The sequence below is a fragment of the Parasteatoda tepidariorum genome, chromosome 9 (assembly GCF_043381705.1).
Source record: "Parasteatoda tepidariorum isolate YZ-2023 chromosome 9, CAS_Ptep_4.0, whole genome shotgun sequence".
NCBI lineage: Eukaryota > Metazoa > Arthropoda > Arachnida > Araneae > Theridiidae > Parasteatoda > Parasteatoda tepidariorum.
The window spans coordinates 22,639,766-22,652,481 of record NC_092212.1 but is presented as its reverse complement, the minus strand read 5'-3'; the positions used below and the strand labels follow the sequence as shown (position 1 = coordinate 22,652,481).

Below are 12,716 nucleotides of genomic sequence, written 5' to 3'. Positions count from 1 at the left end.
AAAAAAATTGTAAATGGTTATCGAGCAGAACCATTAAGTTTAATTAATGAATATAGAATTAGTAACAAAGTCACTGCTGAACAATAATTTTTTTTTAATCTTTTAAGTAAACAAACTTTATTGTAATAATCATTTCATTATTAAGGATTAGAGGTTATTGTGAAATTATTAATTTTAATAAGTGGATGAGTAGGTAAAGAAGTTCACTACTCGAAATACGCGTATACATTTAATGAAAGTTATGAAAATACAGAAGGGGGCTATGGAGGTAATAATATATAATTTTTTTTATCTTAGTTTTATTACGACCTTCTAAAAATCGCTAATAAACACAATTATGTCAACAGATACAAACGATTATGTCGGAGCTATAACAAAAAAATACGCTTTATATTTCATTTAATGCAGAAGAATCTAATGTAGATCAGCTTATTTAAAACTCTGAAATGTCACACCCATATGTAACTTGGTGAATGATAGATACCAAAAAACAAAACAAAAACATAAGCACACAGCTGTTTGGCGATTTGCGAGAACGTTCGTTTAACGCCAATTGAAAGTTTCGCCAACCCTTTTATAATCTACGGTATGTTTTATCAATACGCTTACGGGACACCGAAAAAAGTCGTCATAATATTATTGACACCAATACTGTGCATTTTTATACGAAATGTCTTACGGTCCCTAGATGATATAAGTACGGGAGAAAATATGTTGACTGTGATATATTTTCAATATCATGAGTTGCCTTGAAAAACAGTATTGTGCTTTTCTTAATCTAATAATGCAAAGCAACTGAAAATGTTAACAAATTATAATAAATAAAAAACATTGGAATCCTTTTAACTGTATTACTTGTGTCGGTATTTTTCTGAAAATTTTGTGCACGATTTTGCAGTGTTTTTCAGTACTAATTAATTGATGCCCTTTTTTCCACCCTGTACTAAGCACGGGTATTCAGCTAGTAAAAAATAATATAAAACTCTAAATGCGTTCATTGATACACGAAGATAATACACAACGGATAATACAAAACTCAGGTTTTAGTTGATACAAATGTTTTTTGTTGTTGAATGTTTAGTTGATACAGATAATACAAAACGGAACACATGGATAACACTTGACCAAATGATTGGATAATTATGTTATGAGATAATTACTATGCACTGTCCGAAATTTCTAGGTAAAAATGTTTAAATAGCAATTTATTTAATTGTTATTTAACCAGCTACCAAAATAGTCAAGCAACGATTATATTCAAACTATTAAGTGTGAGAAAAAAAAGTTTATTGATTGTTTTTATCTTATACTGGTTAACAACCAGAATTCTATCCGTGTAACCTTATGAAGCCATTTTGTTCCGTACAGCTGAGTGCATACCATAGCTGAGAGGGTTAATGAGTCAATCTTATGATCGGCTGCACAGGGGTTCGAATCATAGCCTTGATACCACAATATTTCTTACATTTCTTCAATACGCGAAGAGTTTCTAGTATCCTGAACTCTTCAATCGGTGACCCTAGACTGTTATACGAAACTATATAATTCACACATAAATGGCGCAGCACCAACAGAGCTCCAATGACTGTTTAAGTTTTGTTTTTATGGTTAAGAAACTATGTTAGTAATGGATGGTTACAAAACTGTATTGTTTTGTATTCACGGTTTTTTAACCGTACCAGTTATAAACGGTTTGAAACCCGTAAATGTAAGGGTAAGTTCCTGGCCATAAACTTTATAGTTAATGGGATGGAGAGACTGCTGCCAGTTATTTTACAGTAACTTCAGAATGAAAATTCTAACAGCGTGTGATCGAACTCAAACATGCTTATTCATTTTAGCAGAGGGTATTTTTTTTTGCTGTAGCGAAATCAGAGCAGAGGCAAAAACGAAACTTTCAGAATTAGCATGATTTTTTGGCTATGTTTAGATTTTTGATCTTCAAAATAACCAAGAGCTGTCGAAATTTTAGTTTATTTCAAATTTTGAGTTTTTCATCAGTTCCCTGGATTTATTTACGAGAATCGAAATTTTTTTTGACATAATTGGAAAGCTCGCTTATCTAAAAACAAGTTAATAGGAAAAATTATTTTATTTCTGTACATTCTTTAGGTTCATTAACATTTTCTTTTGTAACATACCATTTAATTTTACGTTGGTAGCAAAAATGGGATCTTTTTCCCGAGCTGATCAACAATCTAGCGTTTTTTAATTTACTTTGGAGCTGAGGGGCCCGATGGGGAAAAATTAAAACTTTATAGATTAGTGAGGAATTTCACCAGATTTTCTGGGTCAAGAATCCAATTCCACCACAAACAAAAAAATAAAAAATAAATAAATGATGAAAACACCTTCTATAAAATGAAAAAAAAAATTGGTCGCCGCAAGGCAATCCCATTGGCAAAATGGCTGCTGTCTTTTGTTTGGAAAAGAAACTTGACTGTGTTTTCATCTTGGACATCTTTAACTCTTAATCCTGAACTGCTCGGTACACAATTTCGCAGACACATTTAAATGCAGCTCAGACACATTATGTGTAAATTATTTTGATGACTGTATAGGCATTGAACAGCCAATAGAAATCAATATCAACCTTTTCGGATTGGTACAGTGCTTTTTAATGGAGATGGTAAGCTGCATCATACACCCGTTTCGGATTCTCAAGTTCATACATGAAATATGATTTGAAAGCTAGGCTTTTTTTCAAATTTTCATGAATAGTGAATGAATCATTTATATTGCGTGGAAGACAGTCTACGGTCTTGTGCAAGTTATTGGGTATGTTGACAATGGATCCTTTTATCCCTAACTGGTGATCAACAATCAGTTCTCGTATTTGCATGAAAGGGGTTCGGAGAGTCACCATTCGCTCTTCGGTAGAGTTCAATTCTCTAAACCACTTTCGTACTTTTGTGAAGGACGGGCTTCATGCTTGTGTTTGTGAACGGAATCCTTGAGTTTTTCCGTTTGTGTGTAATGCTTAAGGTATTCCCATCTATGCTCTGTGGCTTTGGCTTTTTCAGCCTCGGTAAGTTTAGGCCTTGGCATCGTTTTTTCTTGCTTTAACTCTAACTTTTGGGACCGTGTCAATCGGTTTGGACCCTCTTTATTTGTGATATTAACCTGAATTAGTATTAAAAACTATCCAGTTTGAACTGTAGGTTAGAATTTCTGATTCTAAATTAAAACAATACAAAACAAAAATATCGTTCATATGATGAATTTCTCTTTTATTCATAACTCAGGAAGTATTTATGGGATCTCTCTGGTCCCATGTCTCAAAATAAACTCACCAACTGAATGCGTAACAAAATTAAAAGTGAAAAAAAGAATTCTAAAAAAAAATTATCAAACAGCAGCGGTTGCCATAGCAACGCATGCGCACTGTTTACTATTACTCTTGATAATTGTAGTTAAAAAGTGCGGACGCCATGAAATTCTAATCAAGACCCATTTTGGCAATGGGTAATAAGTTACGTTTATTTAGAAAAAGTAAGTTTTTGTGTCTGATTTCATAACTTAAAACATCGCCTTCTCAAATGAAGTGTTCAATCAAATGAAGTGTTCAAAATTATTAAGATTAGTATGTAATATTTTGATAATTAAATCAATACTATACTTTACAATTTAAAAAAAAAGATAATACATAAAATAAAAACTTTTTTATTCGAGCTAAATTTCAATTTTATGGTCTAAAAGTTATATAATTACACCTAATTATTAATCATTATTACTTGGCTTAAGCGAGCAATAGCTAATTCTTTTAAAGGAGCGGGAAATATATTTTTGACAGCTTGGCGAATTTCAGCCGGCCTTATAGTTTCTACTTTTAAAGTATTGACTTCATTAATAATTTTTTTCAATAAAGTCCCTAAGTTTTTGCTAAAGAGAGATACTCCATTGTCGCTGGCGAAAGAAATACCAAAAAAATCGCCAAGTTTTATAACACCTAGTTTGAAAAAATTCGTGCTTGTGGTTTTAGATTTCGGTTTTTGGTCTTTTAGCAAAAGTTTTAATTGAGACTTGATTTGCTTTTGCTTTTTTGGTTTGATTTGCAAAGCTTTCCTACGAGGTTTTTCTTTTATCGTTTTTTTCTTGGGTGTAAATTTTCGTTTTTTACGTGGTTTCGCGGATATTACTGCTTTGCGCTTTTCCTGCTTTTTGACTGCTTTAGGTTTTGGTACTTTTTTTAAGACATACTTTATCCCTTTTTTACCAGCAACTCTTTTTACGGGCAGTTCATCTTCACTTCCTGAAGACACGTGCTTACGTTTTGTTGGTTCAAATTTAGGCTTATGTTTAATTTTTTTAACTGTTTCCTTAAGAGGTTTTTTCAAGCGGGTAGGTTTCAGTTTTTTTCGTGGTTTTACTGGTGTTTTCGCCTTGCGTTTTTTAATCAATTCAGGTTTTTTCCTTCTTGGTGTAGATTTTTTCCTCTTTTCAACTTTTCGTTTCCACGAACTACTTTTCTTTAACAACTTAGGTTTAACTTTTAATGACTTCTTTTTCACTGATAATTTCAGAGGTTTTTTCATGGGGGTAGGTTTAAGTTTTTTTCGTGGTTTCACACGTGTTTTCGCCTTGCGTTTCTTTATCAATTTAGGTTTTTTCCTTGCAGATTTTTCCGCTTTTCGTTTCAACAAAGTACTTTTCTTTAACAACTTGGGTTTAACTTTTAAGGACTTCTTTTTCACTGATAATTTCAGAGGTTTTTTTATGGGGGTTGGTTTCAGTTTTTTTCGTGGTTTCACACGTGTTTTCGCCTTGCGTTTCTTTATCAATTTAGGTTTTTTCCTTGCAGATTTTTCCGCTTTTCGTTTCAACAAAGTACTTTTCTTTAACAGCTTGGGTTTAACTTTTAAGGACTTCTTTTTAACTGCTAACTTCAGAGGTTTTTTCTTGGGGGTAGGTTTCAATCTTTTTCGTTGTTTTACACTTGTTTTCGCCTTGCGTTTTTTAATCAAATCTTTCTCTTCAGGTCTTTTCCTTCTTGTAGATTTTGCTGCACTTCGTTTTCGCCAAGTTCTTTTCCTTGGTCTAGGTTTTACTTTCAATGACTTCTTTTTAACTGTTAATTTCAAAGGCTTCGAAAGTTTCTTCTTGGTTGTAAGTTTCCTTTTTCCTTGCGGTTTCACAAATGATTTTGCTTTACGCTTTTCTGTTAACTCTTTTTCGATCTTCTTCTCAAATTTTCTAATTTTTGCGGTCCGTTTCGGCATAAGTCTCTTTTTTGTTTTCTCTTTTCGAACGATTTTCTTTTCACGCGTTTCGTCTTCCCTTTTTAATTCACGTTTACGTTTTTTAGGCACGGATTTTGATTTAATTTCTTTTAATGGTTTTTTCTTCTTTGGCGAAGTTTTCGTTTTGGACTTGTAAACGATTCTCCTTTTCCTTCCTGTGGCCTCTTTTTTATCCTTTATAGTAACACTCTTGTGCATCATAACTTGACTTATACGCGCAACTGCCAAATTCTTCAAAGTATCAGGAAAAATGTTTAATACTGCTTTGCGAATTTGGGTTGGGTTCACTTTGTTTATTTCCATATTGTTTACTTCGTCAATTAAATATTTTAATACAGATGCCAAGTTTTCCCCCAACAAAGATATGCAGTTATCATTTGCGAATGTGATACCGAAACATGCATTGAGTCGTCGAATACCTTGTTTTAGTTTGAATATGTTCTCAGCTTTTACTTCATGTACTTGTTTTTTCGCCGTGTGTCTTGACTTGGATTTGACTTTCTGCTGCTTTTCCTTACGTCTTCTTTTTAGTAGCGTCTTCTTGGGTTTGACTTTAGGCTTTACCTTGAGTCTTCGTTTTAGCGGTGTCTTCTTGGATTTGATTTTCAAAGGCTTTACCTTGGGTCTTCTTTTTAGTAGCGTCTTCTTGGGTTTGACTTTCCGAGGCTTTACCTTGAGTCTTCCTTTTAGTAGTGTCTTCTTGGGTTTGATTTTCAGAGGCTTTACCTCGGGTCTTCTTTTTAGTGGAGTCTTCTTGGATTTGACTCTAAGAGGCTTTACTTTGGGTCTTCTTTTTAATGGTGTCTTCTTGGGTTTGACTTTCTGTGGCTTTGCCTTTAGTCTTCGTTTTAGTGGTGTCTTTTTGGGTTCTACTTTCAAAGACTTTACCTTGGGTCTTCTTTTTAATGGTGTCTTCTTAGGTTTGACTTTAAGCGGCATTGTCGCGAGTCTTCGTTTTAGTGGTGTCTTCGTGGGTTTTACTTTTAATGTCTTTAGCTTGGGTTTTCTTTTTAGTGGTGTCCTCTTGGATTTGATTCTAAGAGGCTTTACTTTGGGTCTTCTTTTTAATAGTGTCTTCTTGGGTTTGATTTTCCGTGACTTTTCCTTGTGTTTTCTTTTTAGTGGTGTCTTTGTGGGTTTGACTTTCTGTGGCTTTGTTTTGAGTCTTCTTTTTAGTAGTGTCTTCATGGGTTTGACTTTCAGCAGCTTTTTCTTAGGTTTTCTTTTTAGCGGTGTCTTCTTGGGTTTGACTTTTAACGGCGTTGTTTTGGGTCTTCTTTTTAGTTGTGTTTTCGTGGGTTTGACTTTTAATGACCTTGCTTTGGGTTTCCTTTTCAGTGGTTTCTTCGTGGGCTCAATTTTCAGCGGCTTTGCCGTAGGTACTCTTTTTAGTAATGTCTTCTTGGGTTTTCTTTTGAGAGACTTTTTCTTGGTCGTAATTTTAGATTTCCCTGGCTTCTTCTTTTTGAGTATTTTTGAACGAAGTTCCTTCTTGCGTTTGATTATTTTCAGTTTTTTTCGTAGTGTTTTCGAAGTTTTCACTTTCCTTTTACCGAAAGGTTTTTGTTTTTTCGGTGGTGCTACAGATGTTTTCCTTTTACGTTTAGTTTTCATTATTTTAAGTGGCTTAAAAGTTTTTGTTTCACGTTTTTTCTTGATGCCTTTCTTTTCAGATTTTTTTGTAGATAATCTGGTTTTCTTTATTTTGGGTGTAATACGTTTACTCTTTTGTGTTTTCTTTATCGGAATTATTTTCTTTTTGGACACTTCATCTTTAGTCTTTGATACACGTTTTCGTTTCTTTGGTAATGCCTTAGACTTTATTTTCAAAAGCCGTTTTGATGATTTTTTCCCAGAAATTTTTTTCCTCAATGTTTGCACTTGTTTCTCTCTTGTTTTTTTGTAAAGTTCTTTTTTCCTTGGTGAAAATGCTGTCCTTTTAATTTTAGCAACTATCTTTCGAGTTGGAACTTTTAATTTAACAAGGACTGATTTTGCGGTTCGACCTTTATACATCATAATTTGAGCTATACGGGCTACTGCCAGCTCTTTCAAATCTGTTGGGAATTTTTTTAAAACAGTCTGTCGAATTTGTGTTGGTGTTATAATGTCTACTTTCACTTTATTAAGTTCATTCACAATATACGCCAATACTTTTACCAAGTTTTTACGTAAGAGCAGTAAGCCATTATCTTTTGCAAAAATAGCGCCAAAAGTCGTTACTAAGCGCTGGACCCCTTGCTTCAGGAAACTATTTTTGAGAGGTACTTGAGATAGAGGTTGCCGCTTGATATTAGGCTGAAGTTTTCTTTTTTTAGATCTATGTTTTGACATGACTTTCAATGACTTCTTTGATTTATTTGAGGTTTTTCTTCTGGATTTGATGGTGGACAATTTTATAAACGCAACTTTTTGGAGGAAATCTTTTACGCCTTTATATGAAGTTACATTTCGAAATCTTCGAATATGTTTCTCTTTTGCAGGCATGTGTTTTAGATTTAGTAATGGAACCATATTATTCATCTGTTATTCAATATCCGCCTTCAGTTTTTGAAAAATATTTTAGCAAACTTAATTTAAAGCATCTGTTAGGAAATTTTGCTAAGGAGTAGACAAAAATGAATTAACAAAAAAATAATAATATTGTGTTTAGATGTTTAAAGTTTGATATAAAGCGAAATAATTTTTAATGCTAATTACAACCTTCCTCGATTAAACTTAAAGTACTCTTTTAAACTTTTGTTTCTTAAGTTTTGGCAATTATTCTTTAATTAAAAGCTTTAGGCGATGACCATTTTCACAGCAGTTACGTGAATGATATTTCCATGTAATATTTTTTTTACAAAAATAATTTGCACATGCGCAGTTCTGTTTTTTGGAGGTGGTACTAATTTTGGGAAGATCAAAAAGGTGGAAGCTAGATTGATGGAAAATTTAAAAGATTTATTTGCTTTTAAAATTTATAATATATTAATTTATAATAAATTTGTTTATAATAAATTTAGGAATATTTTAGCTGAGCAATCTGAATGAATTTTGTCAAAGACATTTTAATCATGAAGGACGAAGTATTGCATTATTTTAGCTGTTTATTTTCTTATTTTAAAGTTACCATTATCAAGATTTAAGAGAAAATCCTCTTCTGTCTTCAATAAATCAAATTTTTAATGAAGCGCAAATTTGACTTTACCCTTTGAAAAAAATTCTGTGCAGTGAATATCAGGCAATAACACTTAATCTTTAAACAAAACATTAGTGTAGGGAATACCGAGCAAATGTAGCTACAGGAAAATGGCACTTTATTTAAAAAAAAGCATCAGCATATGACAAACAACCCCACATTAATACTATCTCAATTAAACCGATTTTCATTGATTTAAAAAAGGATATTATTTATAGGCACTAGCTATTTTCACTTAAATTGAAAACAACAACAATAATAATCTCAATTGAATTGTTCTTAATTGGTTGTGCTTTTCTTAATTGGTGGTGAGGGCTTCTTTCATTAATTTGCATGCGTTAACTTTCATGAAAATAGACAGTGCTAAAAGTTTAATACAATAGCCCAGGAAATTTCGATTATGTGAGCTCACTGACTTATAATTAGCTTAAAATTTCATTTAATGCGTCGATGACCCAAACTTGAAAATTTTCAAAATTTCCTTGACCAAATTGGTGAATCAAATACAGTGATGGGCATCATTCACGAAAATTTTATTCATGACTAAATTTATTCAGAATAAATTTATTCTGAATGATTATTCATATGAAAATTTAGTCATTATTCATCATTCATTATGCAAATGTATAAAAATCTTTGAATAATGATTGATGAATAAACTCATTAGTCATGGCTAATTTTTCTGAATAAAATTTGAATAACCAGCAAAAAATGCAATCGATATGTCTTTGTCTAGAACGAGATGCCAAACATCATTTGCTCTTAAACGTCTTATTTTAGGAATTAAACTATAAAACTAAGACAAGCATGACTATTTATTTTTATGTTATTTTAACTTACTCCAGCGTAACATACTTAGTTGTGCTAAAAAGTAGGTTTATAACAGTTTAGTTACTTAAGTTCATTTTGAAATTTTTTTCTAAAATCTATAAAACGCAATTTTTTGTAGTTTTTGAAAGCAAAATATAATATTATTTTAAATTTTTAAATGAAATTTTAATTAAAAAAATTAAACCCTTTTTAGCCATGTAACCATTTCTCAAAAGTATGCATTATGTTAGACAAAAGTAAATTTTCTCAAACATTATATAAATATACTTGAAAAGGATTAACGTTTTATTTGTAGTTGTCATAATCGTAGTCAATTAGAGTATTCCGTGCGCATCAGTGAAATTATTCAGCTATTCTTGACTAATGAATAAAGGATACTGAATAACGGATAATGAATGATTTATTCTTTATTCAAAATATTTCTGACTAATGAATAAATCTTTAGTCATCATTCATTATTCAGATTTTGAATAATTATTCATCATTCTTTATTCATTATTCTGAATGACAAATGTCCATCTCTGATCAAATATAAAGCCTAACAATTTTGTTTTGTAAAATATTTTTTTCTATATCTAAGTTATATATCAACATATTTTTAGTTCTTTACAAAGCAATATACTCAAAATAGATGCTGTTTAAAACTTATGCTTGCTTTTTTTTCTAATTTAAAAAAAAAGAAAAGAAAGAAAAAACTTGTTGTTAATGAATATAATCGGCTAAACCTAAAACCTAATTTTTACTCCTACAATAATAATTTAAAATAATAGTTTAAAAAATACATAGTATGCAATTTAAACTTGTCTGAAATGTTAATATGATAACTTTTTAAGCGTGCTACTTTCTAAACACGTTTATACATGCAACATGCGTCATACACGTTGACATGTTTGCATGTATTAAAAATGGTTACCACGTTACTTAACATTTCAAGAAATTTAACCAGCGTTCCACGATTTGATTTTGATTAAGATATCTCAAATATGTTGCAAATTCAAATGTTGAGGAAAATATTTAACTGTAATATAGTTTGTTTTAATTTCATTTCTTTCAATACTTTAATTTTTATTTAATTTTAAATTATGTCTTGGGATGTACCTGAAAGACTATTTCCCTAATCGAGTATTTTAAAAATTAATATTTTGCAGCAGAAATAAATATCCAAATTTCAAATCTGTTATACACCGTCATTGTTTTGCTTCACTTTTCAGGATCTGCAACAACGCGGGTATTATTTCAATGGGAGAAATGACGTTTTATAAGTTTACTGGTCTCAAATATTTGTAAGTATACTAAATGTTATCTTTGAAATATTCTTTATTTGCTTTTTAAATTACATATTTTTGAATGTTATTGCTATTTCGTTAATTTTTTTAATCTAGAAAATAATGTAAACTAGTATATCTTTCTCTTCCTCAAAAATAAATTAATAAATAAATTATTTTAATAAAATTAGTCAATAAATAAATTATTTATAGATATAGGCCTTTAGCTTAATAAGTTTCACCAAATGTTTGAATTATAGCATTATTCAGTTAATCTGGTTAAAGTTTTATCAATTTTTGCCTGTTTTGAATTCTTTGATTATATAATGAACTAAAATAATGCTAAGAAACTCATGAATATTATTTTTTTATTTTATTTCTTTTTTCCATAAAAAATATACTTTAAGCATTCTTTTGAAGATATGAATATCATATTTATTAATTTAAACAAAATTAAATAATTTTTTTTATTTTCTTACTGGGGTAGAACAGTTGAGCCATACTGGATATACTGCTGAGCATGTTCACATCCAAGGCCTAGTAACTTTGGACCTAACCTAAAAAACAAGGATTCTCCTTAGCAAACACAGCTACGTGTAGGACATGTTTATAGAATTCTCTTACATTTGTTAGTATATTCTAAAACGTAATGAGTTTACCATTGAAGATTATTGGAATTAATGCTTGTTTAATGCGAACTGGTTGACTTGTTTTGGGTTGAATATGGTTGAATAACAATTAAATAAATTGTTATTTTAGCATTTGTTTTTCGATAAAGTTCTAATAGTGAAGTACTGCGTTCAAATTTGTGTGGGTATTGAGCTTTTTTAGTTTATTAAAGATCCAAATATCTGTTCTATGTATGAACTGCTTAACGTACCAGTGATGAAATTTTAAAAAATGTATACAAATGTGAATACAAATTTAAGTGTATCCAAATGTGTGTAAATAGGAATTTATGGTGGATTCTTCATTTGTTGCAGGTATCTTAATGGAAATGGAATACATACTATAGGAAATAAAACTTTCATGGGGAGTGTGTCGTTACAATTTTTGTAAGTATTTTATTCCTTTCAGTTTTTATTGCTAGATTAAAATCCCATTAATCAAATGCTCAACGTTTGAATAAATTTGAGTTAAATTTTAGAATTTTTATTTTCGCGATTAATTCTCGATAAAAATGCTTTAGCAAAGAAAACAACACTGTAGGACGCATTTTCACTTGTTTTCAGTTGAGTGAAATTCTTTAACAGATCTGTGCAAGTACTGATACAAGTACTTTCGTATTGTCGATTTCAAATTTACAGATTTTTTTAAATGACATTTTTAGTCTAATTTTCATGGAAATTTATAAGCTTTAAAACGATATATATAACAGGGAGCCACGTAAATATAAAATTTCATAGGAACTAGTTCTCATACAACGCTAAAGGTGCTTCCCTATTATATAATGTTTTTCTGCGTGTCTATGGGTTAATTTTAGAGATTACGCACTTCAAAACACTGCTTATTTACGGACATCGTGCTAAATAATAAAGAGAACACCTTGAATGACTTTTTCACTTTTCTTCAGGCGCAATTGCATAAAAAAGTGGGATTTAAATCATTTCATTTAATAATTTTTTCCGCTCATGTGGCAAAGGTTTACTAGAAATTCTGGTTTTTAAAATTATAGTTATTATTACCACATATTTAATTTTAAAAAAATACAAAATTGAAAAGTAAATTTAACCGAATGAATGATTTTTATGTCATGCTCTAGGGTTTCATGATGAATAATTATCAAATAGCGTGGTTATAAAGTTCTATTTTATATTAGTTTTTCTAAAAATCTATACTAAAGAGCTTCGTTTAAAATAATTGGACCTTTTAGTACTTCCATAGAGCCAGAAACATGGTAAATTTTACCATATTCTGGTTGCTTTGCCCACATATTGATAGCACCAAACTAAATAGTTTGCACTTCTATAATATCAATTACACAAGTTCTGAGACTTCGAACAAGAAACAGTTTATTACCTAAGAAAAAATATACTTTAAGCATTCTTTTGAAGATATGAATATCATATTTATTAATTTAAACAAAATTAAATAATTTTTTTTATTTTCTTACTGGGGTAGAACAGTTGAGCCATACTGGATATACTGCTGAGCATGTTCACATCCAAGGCCTAGTAACTTTGGACCTAACCTAAAAAA

The 12,716-nt window shown here is 30.7% G+C and overlaps 1 protein-coding gene across 1 annotated transcript; it reads right to left on the bottom strand.

Annotated features, from left to right (window-relative positions):
- Nucleotides 1–2,883: 2,883 nt before the first annotated feature.
- Nucleotides 2,884–7,574, bottom strand: LOC107450956 (axoneme-associated protein mst101(2)-like). Its single transcript, XM_043048379.2, has 2 exons — nucleotides 3,735–7,574; nucleotides 2,884–3,123 (listed from the first exon to the last, which is right to left on the bottom strand). Exons 1-2 carry the CDS (start codon nucleotides 7,572–7,574, stop codon nucleotides 2,884–2,886), a joined length of 4,080 nt encoding a protein of 1,359 aa, XP_042904313.2.
- Nucleotides 7,575–12,716: the final 5,142 nt, after the last annotated feature.

Excerpts from the sequence above, each read along its gene's own strand:
- LOC107450956 (XM_043048379.2), bottom strand. The coding sequence starts at position 7,574 with ATGTCAAAACATAGATCTAAAAAAAGAAAACTTCAGCCTAATATCAAG. Across the intron at positions 3,124-3,734 it reads CTATTGCTCGCTTAAGCCAA|GTTAATATCACAAATAAAGA; the intron begins GTAATAATGATT and ends ATACTAATTCAG.